Raw genomic sequence first — 20990 nt, 5'->3', positions numbered from 1 at the left:
TGATTGAAATATGATAATAAACCCTAACATGTTGAGGGTCAAAGAAATAGCATTCATTCTGATCATCCTATACTTAATATACATTTGAAATGTGCTTTTGTTTCTTTGACTCTAATCTGGATTGGAACACGACCCTGTACCATATGTTTGAAAGCAGCTTGTCTCTGCTTGTTCTATGGTTCTGAATCACAGTTTGTTAAGTCTGTGAAGGCACTTGTTGACTTCGTGTGCTTTGGATTATGACCTAGAGCCCAATGTCTGTGCAGGATTAAGCATTTTTTTCTCCTTTCTTAATGTTGTATTCTGAAAGACTATTAATTTACAAAGAGTAAAGTGTCAACTAGACTTTTTGCAAGACTGCATATACTCACAGCAAATGATGGAAATATAGTCTTTGTATATAATTTTCATTCTAATAATTCTGTTGTCACTGTGATTACTGTTATCACAATTACTGCAATTACCAAGGTTCAAAACAAAAGGACACTGCAGTCCTGTCATTGTCTGCATTTCAAGACCATGGTTAAAAGTTTTGCTTTTCTGAATCCAGTATTTGGTACATTAGCTGTTAAGCATATTTAACCATTGTGTTGCCCTAAGGCAATAAACCTTAGCAAATAGCTGACCAAGTAGACCAGCAAACAGATTCAAGTTTTCTGGTTTATGCTTGAATGCAATGCATCTGTCAGCTTGTGTTGCTTAATTAACATTAGTAATTATGCTTATAATGTCTTGTAGTCTGCCAGTCCTAATTTGCTAATTTTCTGTTCATTTTGAAACCTAGAGCACAGCATATGTTTCGCCAAGCCATGCGTACGCCGTTCATTTGGTTCCACGTTGTCCCTGCGGCAAATAAAGAGCAGTATGAACAGTTGTCCCAAAGCGAGAAGAACACATACTACTCCAGCCGGTTCGGCCCCGATTCCCAGTATGCTGACAGCAAAAATATTAATAATTCTGGACTTCACACATTACAAAGGATGTCTCGAGCGGGTAACCAGTCCGATCAGACAGACTCCTACTCGCAGCTACCTCATAGTGTGAATTCATCAGGGAAACCACCCTTGGGCCTGGTACCATCACCTCAGAAAGTTCTCACCACCGCTGCAAACAGTGGGTATAACACCAAAAAGATAGGCAAGAGGCTCAGTATACAGCTGAGAAAAGGTAAGGAAGTCATCAGTGCATTCCTCATATAACATGAGTTATGTGTGCGTAGTGTATGTATGTGTATCCAGTGTCATTGTATTGGGCAGGACAGCTTGCAGTAGCATGGCAGATGTGATGGGTTGATTTTTGAAGCCAAGAGGCTGAGTTGTCCCTGATAGCACACCCAGGAGTCTAGCCATGCATTCAGTGCATGCAGCGTGTATGCAAAAGGGTGTTTTGAAGAGTGCTTTAACACTGTTTTGTCTCTCAACTAATAGAGAAGTGCAGTAAGTGCTACAAATTCTGTTGGCCAAGACTCAGGGCATGGTAAACTATTTAGTATAAATAAATAAGCTAAAATGACCCATGTTCTGTACTTTACAGTTGTGACTTTTCAAATTGCATCACTGTGGTTTTGCTGTTAGATTTTAAGAGTGTGTTGGATCCAGTTGGTAAATTGGACTTTCTAATTTCCAGCTAAAGCTTTTCTTTATTCCACAGGGATGTGAAAGTCTTAAATAGTTGAGATGTAATGTGATATTTCCTGTCGTGGTCCTTATGCTAATGTAATTCGAATGGGGTGAGAGACTAAAGGCAGAGGAGAAAGCAGTGCGTGCTTATCTCAGCATCTGTGTTATATGTGCACATGTAGATGCATTGGTACATCCATGGAATTTTTATGATGTGTTAAATGTCCTAAGTGAGAAATTTGGTATTTTTGTGTAGTTACCATCTACATGCTTTTAAGACAGTTTGAAGTATAATAAAATGACATTTAGATACAAGTATTACTTAGCTCTTGGGAAATGATTTTTTTTTTTTAAAGATTTTACATGCTGTAAGCTTAATGGTATTAAAATTAACATGTTGAAGGCTAGATTTAATTTGATCTCTAGCAGCAAGAATAGGGTTTACATTACACAGCAAAAAGTTTATCCATGTGACAGTATTCTCCGTGAACTCACAGTGCATTCCCCTTAGGATATTTTATGTGCTTAGTGTTAATAATTTTTATAACGAACCTTTTAATCAAAAGGTATCAAAGACAATGCATTGAATGGTAGAAATTTTACAGTTTCACAGGTACCAGGCTACTTGTCACATTATCATTATGCTTTCCTTTCTATGAACTTCGCATGAACCACCAGATTGCTTCTTTCTGGTTGCTGAATTTTAAGCTCTACAAACTTGGATGACATAAGGTAGAGTTGACAGTTTGCTTCTGTTGTTGATGCTCCTTCAAGAAATTCTTTAGGCCATCAGCTCAGATCAGCCTGCCTGGAAAAACTTATTGTTACTGGCTGAGTAAGGAATCACTGTGCTTACAAAGATGCTCTCAGTCACTACAGTGATTTTTACCTGTTTTTTGTGTGTCTGTGGAAGCCTGCAGAAATGTCACTTGGACATTATATAAAAGAATTCTTAGCCAGGAGTGGAAATATAAATTTCATGTAATTTAAAAGCACCAACAAATGCATATAGAATATGTGAAATGAATATTTTTGCACAAAACAAATGTGGCATTATGGTTGCTCATAAAATACAGGAATATAATTTTGATGTCTTATGGATTCTTTTACTGTGATGTGAGCTTACATTTTGGTCATCTTGCACTGGATACTGTTTCATACTCTCCCCACTTCCATAATACAATTTAACCTTGTTGACACCAATATATTAAATGGTTTTAGGATGAAGGAGGTGCATGCTACCTGTTGATGGGAAGTGATCTGTAAGATACTTCAATATCTAGTTCACACCAGAGAAGTTGGATGGGTTTTACACTAGTGAAAACTTTGAAATCCTTATCTAGAATATGTTTCAGAAGTTCATAGTAGAGATTTGTTTCTAACAGTTTGATTATGTGAGAATACTGCTTGTGAGGAAATGGCACCTAGCTCAGATGACAGACAGACAAAAACTATTTAATGTAGTGTGTTTAATACATTGTGATATTATTAAAAAAAAAAAAAAGTGTACAGAAGGAAAGACACCTTTTTATCATAGCTTTCATTTATTAATATCCACTGTAGAAAGAGGCATGTTCTTCCATTTTGACTTTCATTTCATAGCTCTGAGAACATACACGTGGAGCAACAAATGAAGCAGTACACTTAAGGATGCCCCCAAGTAGTTTGTTATAAATATGGGTGCAATAGGGGTGTTGATTGTCTGATTATTTCTAATGAAGGATGTTGCAATAATACAGGCTTCATAGATATTTATCAAATGTGCTTTCTTTGTAGCTAACAGACAGCAGTTATTTCACCAATTACTGTGATTAGATTAAAAACTCCTTGTGGGGTGCATTAAGGCATACAAGCATGTAAGGCTTCGTCTTGAAATTCACTTTTTATTTGACCTGTGCATTCTTGTTAATGATGTAGTATGAGAATTGAGTCCTTCAATACAGACAGACATTCTTTATTACAGCCATGCTTCTATATATAGCATGAGCTTTATTATATAAAATGACATGGTAAGATAACCCTACAGTATGTGTTTCTGTAATTATGATTTCTTAATATTTATTGCTGTTTTGGCATTTTAAAATAACCTGAACTTTCATAGGATTTAGCTGTTTAATAAAGTCAGAAGAGAAGGTCAGTCATATGTTTCAGTCAATGCAGAATGTTTGTTGGCTTTTCTAAATGAAAATGGATATCTGTTTATCTTTCCTTAAAGGTCAGGGCCTGAACTTTTAGCATATAGATGTAGGGGTTATTGCTGATGTTCTATACTGCCATTAAGGCAGTATAACAGTCTAGCTTAATAGCTCACACAAATTAAGATAGTGCAAGACATGACAGTGAGCCTGTGTTTATGTTTTGGTGTAAGCTGATACACAGTAAGTATAAATAAATAAAAATAGTTCTTTACAGTTAATATATAGAGAAAATAAGACCACTGAAATAACACCCAGAGTGTTAGGACAAATTTTGACCTCATAAATGCTAGGTCAATTCCAGAGTGTTTTTTCTTTGACTGCAAGGGTTTGAGCCAATGCAACTGAGAGAAATCTAGTCCAGCACTTAAAAGTAATAAATAATTATATAACAAATGATTCTAAGGCTTAGTCTTTGAACAGTAACTTGCAGAATTCAGCCTGATACTAGCTGAAGCATTCAAAGACTGCTTTTCGGTTGCACATTGTATTACTCAGATCTCATATATACTGGTTTTGACACTACTGTACTAAGACAAGCCTGAAGAACTCAGTTTTTAAATTAGCTTCATTTTATTTGATTGCTCTTAAGTATAATGCTTATTAAATCAGATCATTTCCATTTATAACTGCATATTTTTCTAGCTATATTAAATACATAATTGTTGGGGTAAAATGTCAAAACTGAGCTCTTTTTTTTTAAGCTGGCACTAGTTCCACCAAATATTTTGGTATTTTTGCCTGAAGTATTCAGTCCACATCTCCCTGCTTCCAGAGAGTGACTTAACTGCTGGCCATGGGAGTTGTGATCATCTCTTTCTTTTTGGTCCAAAGAATATTTCTCTCTTGGAAAATTGTATAGCTTCAAGAGAAAGAAATCAGTGGCACAGCTGCAGGATACCTTACAGCAGGAAAGCTGTAGGAATCACCAAGTCCATCACAGAAAGGGCGTATCAGCCGTGTCCTAGGAAATGTCGAGTCCTGAGAAGAAGGAGGCAACTTCATGCAGTGCGACAGAGAAAAATGGTCGAATTGTAGATGTGAGGAGGATTACGAGACTTATCGCTCTTTAGAATTTCTTGTTGGATTCCTGTTTGTCTTGCTGGCCCTTCTGTGGTTAATAATGCTTTGTCTTACATACAGAGCTGAGCTTAAACACTGCAAATCCCACCAGGTGACTGGGCATTCAGTATTACACCATGGCACCCAAGTTCCTTTCTGCACAAAGTCATTAGAGACATATGTAAGATGCCATGGATAGTTTGGGAGTATGCTAATTTAAAATGGCATCATATTTGCTGTGGAGTAAAGCACATGTATGGATGATTACTTGTTTTACTTCGGTTTATGTAGCAGGGCATACAAGACAGGACCCTGAACTTGTCTGTAAGATATCCTGCATCATGTATCTGAAATGTACAGATTTACATGCATTTTTCATCATACTCTCCTGTTTTTCCATACAGTTTCTTGAGCCAGACTTTGAACTGACATTCTAAATTTTTATTTAAAATTTCTTTTGAAGTGTTATGTTCTCTTAGACTGATTTTAGAATTCCTGTTCAGTTGCAGTAGGGGTGTTTGTCACTTTTGAAATGAAGCACGTAGATTCTTGAATTACTTAAATGACCTTGAGAAATGAAATTCAAAAGTGAAGCAAATCCTTCTGGGCATTATTAGCCACTGAAGAAGCATAAACTACATCAAGTTTCATCTTTCAATTTTTTTAAACCACTTCTGCTCACTATTTATTAGCAGACTGCAGCAAAAAGGGAAGAATGTTTCTATTAGGTTGATCAAAGATCTTCTTGAGAGGTCTGAGCTTTGCTTGGAAAAAAAAAATGTTCCAAATCACTCAACTACGTAAAAATGGGCATACAATTAATTTGTCTTGATTGTGCATGTGGCTGCAGAAGTTTTGTAGAGCTGAGCAGTCAGCCTTCTAAGCAGTCATTTGCACATACAGTTACCCTGACTACACATACACAAATTCTGAAAATACAGTTTAAACTAGGAGTAGTAAAATAACCTTTCAGGATTATTTAATCTAAAATAGAATTGTTTAGTTTAGTGAATCCCCTGACGAGAAGGAGAATGTATTTGCTCTTCAGCTCTTGCATAAGGTCCAGTCCTTAATAAAAACTGGTTTCTAACCTAAAACAGTAGGGTAATTATTTCAGCAATCACCCATCCATATGTGGGTCTCCAGGAAGAGTCTACTGTAAAAAAGTGGGAACTTGAAACACTTGGAAGGAGAGTATCTGCTCTGATTATCGTCAGAGAGCGTTTGGCCCTTCTGCATAGTTTTGTTGTAATGTTATCTCTCTCCTTATTCTAGATCATTTTATAATCTAATACTTTCATTAAGTGGGGATGTTTTATTTAGTAATTGTTATGGGTTTGTGTCACAAACTTTATATGCGTAACTAACATCCCTTATTGTTTTAGGAAGGGGAGAGTGTGTTCCTTGTCTTTCATGAAGGATCTGTACTTTTCCTTAGCATTCCTTTATTCCATCTGAGGACTGTTCACCCACATGGATTTTCCATATCTAGGTTGTTCTGAAATGTTCCCTGCTTCTCTTGCATAAGTACTAACAAATGTGGTGACCAATTATCTGTTTTTTCATTTTCCATTTTTTTAAAAATGAGGTAGGTTGGTTTTTGTAAAAAAAATTTAGGGAGATTTGCTCTGAAATACCTGAGAACTCATCTACATTTTCTGAGATTAGAGGAGAAAGAACATGATTTACTTCTAGCTCTGCTTGCAGTCCTGAAAGGGAAGATAACTGTAAGAGAAACATCATAAGAAGTTGTCAGTGTAGGTCCTTCAGATGTTCCTTATTGAGTCTCTGAACTAATGTCCTTTTGAGAGAGACATGGAAATACAGGAAGCAGTGCAGAGGTGATACTTGTTTTTGTCTCGTGTTTCTACCAGCAGCACATTTTGCTGCTGAGAATTTAGACCTGCAGTTGGTGCTGGATGAGGAGTGCACAACTTTTCATGCAGAAGAGCCTTAGAAAGATGGAAATGTTATGCCAGACACAATCTTCCCACAATGGAGAAGATAATCCTAGCATTAGTGAGAAGTTAAACAGTTCTTCACTGGTAGATAACAGCAAGTCTAGACTCCTCTAGTAAAATTTAATAGATTTGTTACCATCTTGTCCGTTTATGATCAGGCTGATTCCAAATAAGATGATGATGTTAGTTTTGAATATATATTTAATTAAATTACATGTAAGTGTTCCCCTCGTCTTAATGCTACTAGATTTTTTTTCCTACAAAATGCCAACTGAATCATCAAATCTGCCCTTCATCTGTTTGTGCAACATAGTTCTTTTACTACCAAAACTGCCCTTTTGATTCACCTAAAAGTACTTTGTCTTCAGTTTAGAGCTAGCTGAGCTCTTGAGGGCAATGTGACCTTAGAAGGTGTGTTCAACATCACATTCAAGAAAAAAGGGGAGCTCTAACTTGTCGAGAGAGCTGCTGATTTATCAAAGAAGCCTAAGAATTTGAATTACACAAATTAGTGGGTAATTTTTAAATGTTATTATCATTTGGTGTAATTTGATTGTTGTCAGAGATGACAGCTATAAAGGGAGGAAGAGGTTTTCTACCCTCTCTCTTTTTAAAATCTGTGAGAGATTAAGTTGTGCATAGTTCAAGTAATCTAGACCTTTCAACGTAAAGCTCCTAGCTTTGAGTAGGATGATTCCTATGTTTTCAAAAAGATGGAAATTTCCTCTATTTTCTACTTGTGTTCTGGTTCTACCTGTATGTGTGTCCAGTTTCTCCCATATTATTAGTATAAATTGGAGGTATCAGAGGAGCCTACAGTATGTTTACATGGTTTCCTCATTATTTTTACACCCTAAGAACTGAAAACATTCTAGCAGCAGGAAGATAAATAAGTGTAGAAGATCTTACTATCAGTTATGTGTATAAAAAGAAAAAAGTCCCCAAATCAATCCAGTCACCAAATTTGTATTTATTTATGGCTCTGGTTGAATGTATCCATTTATTTCCCATTCTTGTGACCATCTAATTTACATATAATAAGCATGGGTGTTTCTGAAGCTGTATTATAAAGCTAAGGGCAGCTATAGTACACAGATAGTAAAATGAAGCAGAGAAAAGGTAAAAGGAAAAAGACACCCAAAAGCTGCCTCATGCAAAGCTGTACAGAGCAGCATAGCAAAATGTAGTCCAGTTGAGGCCCCTTCTTTCCACAGAAGCAAGTAATTAGAATTTTCTTCTGCTAATATCTGGGCTCAGCATGGATTTGTGGCGTTCTGCTGGCTTTAGTAAAGGCTTTCTGGAGATTTGACAGCAGAAAATGCCACAGTCCAAATTTATATCCTGTGTGCATTCATAATGTGAACATTTCAACTTCTGTTTTTTCCGTGGGGGTTTAAAGTGGAGTGTGTGAACCAGACATCTGTAATGACTCTGTAATCAGGCTATGGGGATTAAGCTTATTAATGATGAAATATTGTCCTGGATGTACAGTCATGTTCTGATATTACCTTAGAAATGTTAGTAGACAAAAACTGTACTCAAAGAGCAGTATTCAACACAGATCCTTAAAATAAGAAAAGGATAAATTCCATAAAAAGCTGAGATGTGACTTAAAAACCCCTTATACTGATCATCTTCAGATGTTGCAAGGAGTTAAAGAGCTCTGTGAACGTTTGAAACAACATTAAAATTGTGAGGTCTCCAAAGTAAAATATGTATGTTATGAGATCTGATATTTTTTTCATCTCTGTGTAATAGCACTGATAAATTTTATATCAGCCTGAAAGTGGATGAAGACTTTAAAATTCAAATGTCAGTTTTTCAGCTATCTTGAATGCTGCAGAAGGAAGGGAGGTTGCCTCATGATAGTTAGCCTATAGGAATTGATCCACATTTCCTGAACAATATAAGCTGCGTGCACTTGCTGTGTATACATGAGGACTTACAAGATGAAGATTTTAAAAGGTTATGCCAGCCCCAGCCCTGTCGCCTGTGTCAATTTACTTCTTAATATGATTACCATCTTGATAACAAAATATATTGTACTAAATTTTAATCAAATGTAATTGGGCAGATTTCAGAAATCTGTATGTGAACTATTGTCCACTATATGGGACTCATGCTTCCTTTTCACATGTGAATATCAACTGGTTCATTAAAAAGAGTAAGAATTAGCAAGTGAACACAGGGAACAGTAAGACAGAAATTAATTCAGTCTTTAACCTTGTGGTGTGTTGACCTTGGCTGGACACCAGGTTGCCCACCGAACAGCTCTATCATTCACCCTCCTCAGCTGGACAGAAGAGAGAAAATATAAGCTCATGGGTCAAGGTAAGAACAGGGAGGTCACTCGCCAGTTACCATCACGGGTAGAATAGACTTGATTTGGGGAAATTAATTTAATTTATTGTCAATCAAATCAAAATATGGTAATGAGAAATAAAATCTTAAAATGCCTTCCCTTCACCTCCCCCTTCTTCCTGGGCTCATCTTTACTCTTGAATTCTCTATATCCTTCCCGAGTGGCACAGGGCAACAGGGAATGGGGGTTTGGTCAGTTCACATGTTACCTCTGTCGCTCCCTCCTCCTCACCTGCTTCCCCTGCTCCAGCATGGGGTCACACCCATGGGAGACAGTCCTCCATTAACTTCTCCAACATGAGTCCTTCCCATGGGCTACAGTTCTTCATGAACTGTTCCAGCATGGGTCCCCCCCAGGGTCACAAGTCCTTCTAAAAAACCTGCTCCAGCGTGGGCTCCGCTCCATGGGTCCACAGGTCCTGCCAGGAGCCTGCTCCAGTGTGGGCTTTTCACAGGGTCACAGCCTCCTTCAGACACATCTACCTGCTCCAGTGTGGGGTCCTTCACAGGCTGCAGGTGAATATCTGCTCTGCCATGGACCTCCACGGGCTGCAGGGCACAGCCTGCCTCACCGTGGTCTGCACCACGGGCTGCAGGGGAATCTCTGCTCTGGTGCCTGGAGTATCTCCTCCCGCTCCTTCACTGACCTTGGTGTTTGCAAGAGTTGTTTCTCCCACATATTCTCAATCCTCTCCTCTGACTGCTGTTGCATGCCAGTTTTTCCTGGTCTTAAATATGTTATCCCAGAGGCACTACCCCTGTTGCTGATGGGCTCGGCCTTGGCTAGTGGTGGGTCCATCTTTGGAGCCAGCTGGCATTGGAGCTATTGGACACGGGGGAAGCTTCCAGCAGCTTCTCACAGAAGCCACCCCTGTAGCCCCCTGCTACCAAAACCTTGCCACGCAAACCCAATACAAACCTTAAGTGGTTCTATAGTTGTGTGTCTTTTACCTTGGTCATGATCAGTTTCCTTGTCTTGTATCTGTGGACTGTTGCATAAAAGTTTGAATTCTGTCTGTCCCTGAGATTTTATACAAAGGAGTATGTTGTGCAACTTTTAGGCACCATACCTGGTATTGCTGAGTCCTAACTGCAGGTTGCCTTAGTAGGTCAGATTAAATGTAGGTTGGGCATGCATATGTCTGCCTAGTGAACTTGAACTGTAGACATATCTTGACAATCTCTGAGATGTTTCAAAAGGAAGTTGTAGATGCTGACACTCTGTCAGGGATGCTCTCCACTGAACAGCTGTCTGGTTTCATGCTAGATTAAATGTCCTGAGTAGACCTGATGTGCAATGTTGGGGGAGTGGGGGTGCGGGGGAGGGTGGGTTTCAATGTAGAGTTTCAAAGGTGAAAGGCTTCTGTTTGTCCTCTCAGTTTGTGAATCCCAGAGCTGGTGGGCTCCTAAGGTACACTCCAGTAACCAGTTGTGAGCATAATTTCTCTGGAATACCAGCAAGTCTCATTTGCCGTATTGACTGGACCCCTTCTCTGGATTTCCCCAGGTCATCTTAAATGTCTCTGTTTTGCTTCAGTCAGTCTTAGCCAAGTGTAGTCATCTCAGAAGTGGCAGCCTGGCTCTGCTCCCTGCCTGCGCAGCAGAAGGTGGGGTGGAACCCAGTGGGAGCCAGGGTGAAGCCCTGGGGCGGAGGAGGTGTTGACAGAAAACAGCCTGAGGTCCCTCAGAGCAGAATAAATGAGATCACTGAGCTCTGGTTCTGTCTGTCACCTGCCGGTGTCCATAGCGAGCTGACAAAGCCTCATGGCCAGCAGTGTTGGCTGACTGACATTGCTGAAAGAGTTGCAAAAGAGAAAGAAAGGATCATTGATGAGATCCAGATTGACAGGGGGGAAGACAGTGATAGGATATCAGATATGCTTTGTTCTGCTTCCTTGTCACTCAGCTCATCTGAAATAGAAAGTTGGAAATATGGCAATGACTTTGAAATCATCAGAACAGCAAGTTGCAAGGAGGGCCTGCTGAGCAGCCTGTGCCAAGACTCAGTGCTTCAGCTACAACATTCCTATATATGCCTTTTTTTTTAAATTTTTTTACCATGCAGTAATTCCTACATCTTATATATGTGTTTTCATGGATTGTATCACTGAGATATGCATACATTCTGCTGGATAAAAATAATATGTAATATAAAATGTTAATTTTAACAAGTAGTACTCTGCATTCTTTATGCAGGTACAGAAGGCTTGGGATTTAGCATTACTTCAAGAGATGTCCCAATTGGTGGCTCTGCTCCAATTTATGTGAAAAACATCCTTCCGAGAGGTGCAGCTATTCAAGATGGGAGACTAAAAGCTGGAGACCGATTAATTGAGGTGATGAAGTGTTACATGTTATTCATCTGTGTTTTGGCATAAGCCCACTCACTAGTTCACTTTCAAAGGCTCTTAGTAGTTTGTGTTATAAGAAAATGTTTCCCTCTTATTTTTTTTCCTTTTTTCAGCTTTGTTTATTTTGTCATGGGTTTTGTTTTTTTGACCTTTTTTTTTTTTTTTTTAGGTTAGAGGTCAAGGGCTGTGCATTTTCAGTACATAACTATTTTAAGAGCTGGACCCAGACATATTATGAAAACATGAGTTTATGTGTCCTTATGTGAATATAGTGTCATAGTCTTGCATTGCTGTATAGGAACAAGTTGAAGCAAAGTGATTCTTACCTAGTAAGTGGCATTAAATCAGCATGGAGTGTCAGACCGGAAATTATTGAAGATGTTGCCAAATATGGAAGACAATACCCTGAAAAGTTTTAGTGATTTAACTGGAAGGGGTAAGACAAGAGGAGGGTAGTGCTACAGAGAATCAAGGCCAGTTCTCTCCTGAAGGGCGGGTGTCCTCAAGGGAATTAAACTTCTCTTAGATAGGTGCACAGCAGAGATCTTCCTGGAAATCTAGCTGGAGTGATATAAGATGTTACCACCCACAGCTCTTCATTAGTGTCCCTAAGCCAAATGACACGGGAGGTACAGCTGAGACTGTATCTGCCTTTCAGAGCCCTAACTTCACTTTACTGCAAAATTGGCAAAGTCAGCTTGAATTGCTGCTGGACGATTGCCCTCTGTAATTACTGTAATTCAAGGTAACCCAGATGACTTGCGTAGAAGGGGACTGAGAAGCATTTACGATGACAGCTGTGGTATCTCAGCTCTGTAAGCTCTGATATCTTACAAGGGGAAGGAAAAAGATGGTTTGCTGACTTCTTCGGAGAGCCATGCTCACTTGCTTAACACTGTTAGCTGATTTGCCTTACTTTTCCAAAATGTTTCTAAACAGGCAAGACTGAGAATACCATATCTTTCTCTGGCTTCTCCCTTACTCAAGTTAGCTGGTAGAGTGGGAAGCCTACCTGTATGTATTCCATTACTGTCTGGACTGGTAAGTGGTAAGTGAAGGCCGAGGGCTTGGATGACTGAAAAAAGGCAAAATAAAACATAACTGCTCCAAAGTTATTTGAGGGGGGGAAATTATTTTCTACTTTTGACACAATTTATTGCTCCAGATATATTTGGAAGACATGTGAAACACCAAGGCATATGGAAACAGGGCCAGTTTTGGATCACACATCAATTTTGCCAAAGAATTTTTATGCAGAAATTCATGTAAAAAATATTGGTAGATGAAATTAGTTGGTTTTAAAGTATACTGCAGTATACAGTTGCTGCTAAAGAGGAGGGAAATAAAACTGTCTTGCTTCTTATTTTATTCATATGTAAAGAATGCATGTTTAGTTAGTTCTATTAAATGAAGCTGTACTGACCCAATAAGCAAATTGCTTCAGTGAAGGTTTTTTAATACTATCCCATACGATTCATGTGACTTTTCAGTATGAATTTATACTGTTTTTTCCTGTTGTGGAGTCTTATAAATTTCTAATATTTCCTTTGTCACAGGTAAATGGAGTTGATTTAACAGGCAAAACTCAAGAAGAAGTTGTGTCTTTGCTGCGAAGCACCAAGATGGGAGGGACCGTCGGCCTTCTGATTTTTCGACAGGAAGAAACATTCCATCCAAGGGAACTGGTGCGTAAAATAGAGAGCAGCTAAGAGATTTAGATGAATATGAGCAAATGATTTGGTCTTGTCACCTGCTAGCAAACATGCATGGCCAGCACTGAATATAAGAAAAAAAAACAGAACAACCCAGTTATTTTGCTTTATTTAGAAAATTTTACCTGTATTTTTTTAATTCTCTTTGAGATCTGCTATTGGAATTAAATATTTGTTAATAATGTATAAGTGAGAGTTTTATTTTGAGTGAAAATGTTTATTATAGAAGAAGCTATTGGATGGACTTTATTTGGATGCATGCAGACAAGTGGATCATTTCATGTCATTCATGTGGACAAATCTGTTTGAAAGCCTGCCATTTGTCCCACTACCTGTTCACTAAAAGATTTCAGAGCATATAATACTATGCCAAAACAGGATATGTAAATACCTTTCTATCAAAAAGTTGAATATACAAGAAATAGTAGCCTTTTTTGAATATAAATGCAATCTCTGTGGAATGAAAACCTGCAGTTATTAATATAGCAGGGTAATTCAGAAAATGTTTCTGAGGATTTTATGTGAAATGGGAATAAAATGATGTTTCATACTGTACCTGTTCCACTTGCATAGTGTATACAGATATTTCTCTGATAATTATTCAAGATAATTTCTGTTATGAAAAGGTAGACTGTGAATGTAGCAGTCTTACTTTGTTCTGTATTCAATTAAACTCCTGAAGTTATATAGTATTTGTATTATCGTAGCTATATATAGCTCTAAAAGCATCTTATTTGGCTGCATTATAATGAGAAGATAGACAAATATAAGTGACAAATATAAGTATGATGAATAGATTGCTTAATTTTTCTATTGGATTTGTGCTATTTTGAATGCAAAAAGAATGAATTTTTGTTTGTCCATTTCAAGACATTGAACATTAGCCTTTTACTTTTCAAAACTGCAGTTAAACCTAGGAAGTGAAAGTGGCAGGGAAGGTTGCAAATGAACCACACTTCTACCTTAATATTTTTGGAACATGACTTCAGGTATTGAAGTGAAAGTTGTCATAAAATGAAGAGAAAATAACAATTTGAAATCATATTTGCCCTACCTTATTACTGGAACTGTGAAAGCAATCTGTTTATAAACTCCTATGATGTAATTTTCACAGTATTGCTATCTTACATAAAGGTGAATGAAAATGGTTTTTAAGTTTTCTAAATAAACTTAGAAGTAAGAAAATGCCTTAATTTTGTGTATATTATTTCTCTAGTAAAATGAGGAAGTTATACTGCATAGTTTAACATGATGTTTTGTTTAAATAATTGTAGACAAAGATATGATGTGAGAAATGCATAGATTTAATAGTAATACTTGATGTAGGTTTAAAAATAACAGCAAATCATCCCCTTTAAGTGAGTTCAACCTCAGTAGCCTCCCTGCTGCTGCTCAGGCGATACTCTCAGCTATTTTGGCAAACACCAGCACAGGGAAGCCAGATCTCATCGTGGCTGTGTCAGATAGTAGGTGGGCTGTGTGCTATGTAGTCAGAGATCAGATCTGAACTGGTGTACGTTTCTGTAACTCCAGTTGAACAGTTGATATTGTGAGGATCTGACAATACACGTGTGTGATGATCCTCTGTTGCATAAGGATTTGTTTGTTTGCATTTCGACGTGAAGAAATGTTAGGTGAGCTCTGCTGACAGCTGTCACAGAGCAGGAGCAGAATTGCTGGGGAATCTGTTGAACTAAAACCCATCATAAGGGCTGTTCTTTCTTCTCTGGTAAGAATCTTTAAAAAAAAGTCTTTTCGAACAGCTCCTATCATTGTCTTTTACTAGCTTTATGTACCAAAAAAAAAAAAAAAATACTGAAGGAGGGAGGGGAATGATCTGAAATCATGCCAGTTCATCTTTTTCATGTGTAAACCTTCTTTGGTCACTTAGGAACAATTTGTCTTTACATTCTTCCCCTATTTCTGTCATATTTACTACATTTGTATGCTTTAAATATTAACTAAATGAGACGTGTCTCAGAAACCATATGCATAAAATCATGTTATTTGATATTAGCCATCTCATAAAGGGCAGGACTTGCTGTTGCTTGCCGAGGAGCACTCAGTATTAAAACCATTTTATATTTGCCAACATTTGTACAGATAGTAATCCCAATAAAAGAAGTGTTTAGATTTTATGTTTTGGGTTATGGCTTGTTGAATGACTTTTGAAAAGTTACTTATCATTGGGTTTCTTTATAAGTAAAATGAAGATAATAAACTTTCGGGAGAGTTGTGGGGTTTAATGTCTTTGATGTATGTTGCCATTATTGTCTGCAAGGGATCTACAAAAATGTGTAGTTGTATCTAAAATTTACAGGAATGTTAAGATTTGCCCATTTAGGTTAGTATGGGATTATTGTAGTTTATGTGGTCAGGTTAGGGGGTGTGTGTGTGATGAAGAGCCATCATCCAGGGCAACAGATCACAATAAAAATAAGTAGAACCTGCAAGCAGCGAATAAAATCAAATTCACAGGAGATAACATTTCTATCCAGTAAGATCTGGAAGAATGATTATGCTTCTCCAGAATACAAGGCATTTTATTGCTTCCAGAGTTAACCTAATGCCAGATAGGTAATATAGTAGGGTTTGTCCTCATCAGTATGAGAGGCAGATTGTCTCTTGAAAGTCTTCCCTCCCTGCCCCCTTCCTTTATGAAAGGGGTGAGGATTACTCTGGTTAAGTAGAGCTCCTTTTATATTGTGGTTACCTCGCATACCCAAACATAACTTGCTGTGAAGGATTTTCTTAGACCCTGCTACTGACTATGTGAATCCACTTGATTCAAGGATTGACTTGGGTTATTTAGCTTTTGAGCTAAATTTCAATATTAGCAGAGACTGGCTGGCAGTTAGTCTCCTGTACCCTACAAGTTAATATATCCATTATTGGTACATGTAGGTCCTTTACATGTTACTGGTAGCAGGCTTCTTCATTGTTTTTTTTCTAATTGGTTGTTGGCTGCAGGTTAAAGCTTACTGGATGTCTGTGTTACTACTTTGCCACTACATTTTTGTGCTTAATCATTTGAATCTCTTGCAAAACAGCCCAATGCAAAAAAAGTTCAGTAAACCCTAGCATTTCATTTTGGCCCAGCTGAATGGAAAGGAATATCTGGTTAGCCCAAAAGTGATCAGCCAGCAGCAAGGTGGCTCCTGGGTGCTCAAAGGGGTTTTTAGTATGAGTGGGTGTGGGCTTGGAAGAGGAGTGGTTCCTCATGTGTGTTTCCAGAATTGGTTGGGGGGGATGCAGAAAGGTTTTCCAGTCATGTCTATTTGCCTTGTGTGCTCTGAAACACAGGTGAGGAGTGCAAGGTACAGGAGAGTCCCACCTGTGGTGGACTGAAAGCACCCTTCTGTCCTGGGATGTCTGGTGCTGTAGTTCTGGTTCATCTAAACACACTCAAAAGGGGAATTACTTGTTAAAATGAGAATGGATGTTTTTAAAAATAGGTACTTGTCTAAAGTATTTGGAAAGCGTTCATCTGGACTGCTGAGGTCAGTCTTTGAAAATTGCAAAGCAGAAGGGAAAGACCAGGGGAGAACATCCCTGAACAAGACCGTTCCGACAGCCAGAAAATGGCGCAAGCAGCTGTGATTCTTCCTTGGCCAGATAGCCACCTCCCTCCTAACCAGATAAAGTCAGGTGTGCTGGCCTAAGATTACTGGAGGTTATTTTTGTTCACCTCTCATTTTAGTGCTTATTTAGACAAATTTGAATCAGGGCTGTGATGAACACCCTTCATTTTGCCATTGCCACTCCACGTCAGAATTAAAGCTCTTTGCTTATCCCCCTGCTGATAGATAGTATATGTCGTATGTAGTCGTGTTCTTATTTATTTTTTTTACTTCCTTTAGAATGCAGAACAAAGCCAGTCACAAATTCCAAAGGAAACGGTAAGAGCTTTGTCTTTTCCATACTGGAAGACTCCCAAATGTTTTTAAATTGATATGGCACTTCTCCATCAAAGTTTCACAGATCCTCCTTTCACCTTATATACTGTAGATGGCTCTCTCTAGCTTTACATTTTAAATGTGTTTTTTTAATGTAATTTCAAATACTGTTTGAATATTGTATACAATTCAGTTATTACGTATGTTCAAGTGCTATTTGAAATTACATCTTTTATATACAGCCAAAGGCCTAAAGTTGGAATGATAAGAGTAGACTGTAAGCTTGGGTTACTTGTTGAAACTAATTGCTTAAATCATGATTATATGACTGAAACGTGAGATGCAAACACAGAAACTAGGTAGTTTGGATTTAAGTCTCAATTGTTTTCTCATAGCAAACCGCTCTTTGTTAGTTATTTTTAAAGAACTATAGGGAAGTACTATCAAGTTTAACCCTTTGAAGGCTGAAACAGATTTGTACGCGATGTGTCAGTGAGGCTATATATTGAGGTTGTATACTGTTTATATACCTCATTTTATTCAGTGGATCAGGATCAGTACATGTTATACTAATATATGTAAAAAGTTTTTCTAAAATAAAAGGTTTATTTTATGAAATATTAGCAGAGAATGTAACAGTAATATAGTTAACGTATCTTAGTTGAAAACAGACTTCATGAAGCTCTATTCAATTAGGTACCTATTTAAAAATTAAAAAAATAAATTAGATTATGGAGAAATTAAGAGGATTTTTGTTGGGATTTGAGATTAGTTAGGCTGCTGAAAAGCAGTAAAAGCTTGTCTAGATGATTCAGAATGCCATACCAGAAATGGTGAAATGGTGTCTCAGGTACAAAGAAAGTCAAGTCTAGGTAAAGAGATGCAACATCCATCTCAGTGAGCTAGTCAAGGGTACACTGGTTGATACTGTTAATGTTTCAAGCCAATGGAATGTAACTGCTAAAATGGGTAATTGGGTTGAATGTAGCAATATTCACTTTTATCCCTCCGGCTTTTGATGTCCTTCTAGTGTGAAAGTCATCTGCATAAGGGCTCTGCAAAATCATGGGTGTATCATTGTTTCAGACATGCCCTACAGTATCTTTTTAGTACATCTCATTACAGTATGTATGATTTTATCTTTGTAGTTTCTTACCCAAGTACTGCTGATATGTAAGGAGATCAAAGATCAAAGCCCATGACAGTATTTCTGCCTGTAATTGAATACAACTGAGAATAATTTGTGGGTGCAGCTTTATAAAAGTGTCCTGGGTTTAGGAGTTGAAATTCTGCCCCGAAACCTTATTAAGATTAGGCAGATTGCCTGTAAGATGTTTATATAAATCAGTTGCTCATCCGTTGCAAACTTAATGTTTTGTAGCAAATTTCATGGTGAAATCCTTTCTCTACCATTTTTGGGATCAATATCCTGACTTCATCTAAGGGAAGACTGAAAAGAAAATAAATATCTCTCATTTGTTCTCAATAGATGTGAGCTTTAAGATTGCTTGTTAACCAGGGGATTAGCAAGAGGGACAGGGAGCATATGAGTAGGTAAGGTTTTCTGAAGAACCAGACAGAAAGCCCTAACAAGCATTGAAAATAAGGAATTGAATTGGGAAACATGTGGAGACATGTTTGGTTAGTGAGGGAATGAAGCTAGAAAGCTGGTCAATACAAAAATGTTTTTTTGTGTAATCTCTTGGGTTTTTCATTCATTATGGGGTGGGATTTTTTTGTTATTTATTTGAAGGCTCAGAGCAACAGTGATCAACAGTAGGAACAATAGGTCTCTTTAAATTTTCCTACTGCTGGGTGGGAATAAAAAATGGACTAAATGTAAAGGTGTCAGTGGGTATTTATAATGCACAATGCTTTTGCATTTACCTCTCTTCTTCCAATCTACTTTGCTCTGGATAAGTGTGATACTCCAGTTCTACAGAACTAATTTTCCTCAGCTGCATATTAATAATACAGTCACACACTTTTTTTTTATTATTATTATTGATAGTATTTTTCATTGCTTTCCTTTATTCTCCTTGGTTCTGCCTGAATCCCTATTTATTCCTCCTCTGTCTACTTTTCAGGTCTTTGAGATTTCTAATCTTGCAATTTCTATTTCTGTGCCTGCTCTGATCTTTGTGCTGTTAGCTGTGAGGTTTTAGTCTCCAAGTGTCAAGGACTTGATAGTAGAAAGCAAAGCAAAAAAAAATAACAAAAAAAAGCGTGATGAAAGCAGTGAAGCTATAGAAATACGAGAAGTGAAATACAAGTCTGTTTTTAACTTAAAGGCAAAATGGATGTGGGTTTTTTTTGCTGTTACGTTTTTGTGAGGAGATAGAAGAAAAATGCACCTTTGAAATAAATAAATAAAAACCCCCCACCCTTGAAAATGGAAGGCCTGAAATAAATTTTTTGTGTAGATCCCAAAATATAAAGCCTAATTTATCAACACATTATTAACACTCAGAGGTTACATTCATGTAATTGTTACTTGAAATGGTTTACACTGGTATTGTGGCACTTGGATGAAGTAGTTAGTCTTCATAGGTGTAATAGAAGAAAACAGTGAAAATTAGTTTTTTCTCAATTTATATGTGGCCTGATATCCATGAGAGAGTTATTTCTCTACTACCTAGATAGGAAAGCATTTGACTTCATATTTTTCACACCATCACAGAATACAGATTCTCATATTCTCATTCTCAAAATTCCATATGAAGAGTTTTTGTAACTTGCTAGGTTCACAAAATTTAAGCTTTTTCTCCAGTTATCCATAAGAAATGCAAATTGCTAATGCAACTTCAGTTTCTATCCAGTAACTGTCCCCTGGTGAAAGCAGTACTGCTGTTTTTACCTTCTGTTTTGCTGATGAACAGAACAGGTACTCTGTTTAGTCCTGAAGCAAGGAAATGTCCTGTATCTTAGTTGAAAGATTGTTTCATCCAGCCATGACTTTGTGCCATTTGTATAGCTGATGATAACATGAAACAGATGCACCTATTTCTAAAGATGGTGATTATTTGGAATGTAAGAGATTGACCGTAATATGAAAACTAGCAATTTATCATTATTACATTTCTGTTTCTAAGCATAATTATCTTAATCTTGTTACAGAACATTGAAATGAACTGTTAATTATGCTATGTAAAACATCTGCCAATTAATTTTTCCTCAAACTCTTTGAAAGTCACTAGTGTTTCAGTAATATTTTGCTTTTACAATTGTCATTCACTGTTTTTTTTTTTGAATTCAGAACCAACAAGTTAACTTTCATGTAAGCATAATACTAGAAAAATAGTAATTATCATATAAGTAAGTATTTTCTAGGGAGTGTTGTCTCTTGGTAAAAAGAGATTGAAAGTTAGAATTCAAGATTTCATTTCATGATTGTTACACTCAGCAGTATGGGAAACCTTCAGTTTTCAGTTCTCATTTGTTTTTCTGTCAAATTGCTGCAAGTGAGCAGAATGTTATGAATTTTAGTGAGTGCAGGATTTGTAACAGTGACATAACAAGAGCTGTTGGTATGTTGGAACAATATATAAATGTTTAGCAGCCCTGATAGAAATTGCAAATGGGATTGCTTTTTATTTTCTTCTGAACATGAACATCTGATACTCCTGTTATTATCTAAATTTCATTTTGATTACTGTATTTTTTCAGAATCCAGGGATAATGTCATGGCTAAACCTATCAGAAATCTTGGGTTCAATTGCCGTTCTTGCCATAGACTTTTCTGTGTGATTCTGAGTAAATTAGTTAGCTACACTTACGCAAAAATTCATCACCCACAGGAACGGGGTGATACCACTGTGGTCAGAGGCATTTTG

The 20990-nt window shown here is 37.4% G+C and overlaps 1 protein-coding gene across 17 annotated transcripts in view; it reads left to right on the top strand.

Moving 5' to 3' along the window:
- Positions 1–20990, top strand: part of PARD3 (par-3 family cell polarity regulator) — a 459468-nt gene that overhangs the window by 248452 nt on the left and 190026 nt on the right. For 12 of the 17 annotated variants that reach the window (XM_042801880.1, XM_042801879.1, XM_042801878.1 and 9 more), the window contains 4 exons: positions 785–1167; positions 11395–11534; positions 13106–13234; positions 17122–17160. In XM_042801880.1, coding sequence (XP_042657814.1) covers positions 785–1167; positions 11395–11534; positions 13106–13234; positions 17122–17160 — 691 coding nt within the window. The remainder of the gene's footprint in view (positions 1–784; positions 1168–11394; positions 11535–13105; positions 13235–17121; positions 17161–20990) is intronic. The other 5 variants (XM_042801882.1, XM_042801881.1, XM_042801885.1 and 2 more) reach the window with 1 other exon arrangement.

Source organism: Tyto alba, unplaced genomic scaffold (assembly GCF_018691265.1).
Source record: "Tyto alba isolate M040663 unplaced genomic scaffold, T.alba_DEE_v4.0 Super-Scaffold_38, whole genome shotgun sequence".
Classification (NCBI taxonomy): Eukaryota; Metazoa; Chordata; class Aves; order Strigiformes; family Tytonidae; genus Tyto; species Tyto alba.
The sequence above is the reverse complement of the archived record's forward strand: the minus strand, read 5'-3'. Positions and strand labels throughout refer to the sequence as shown.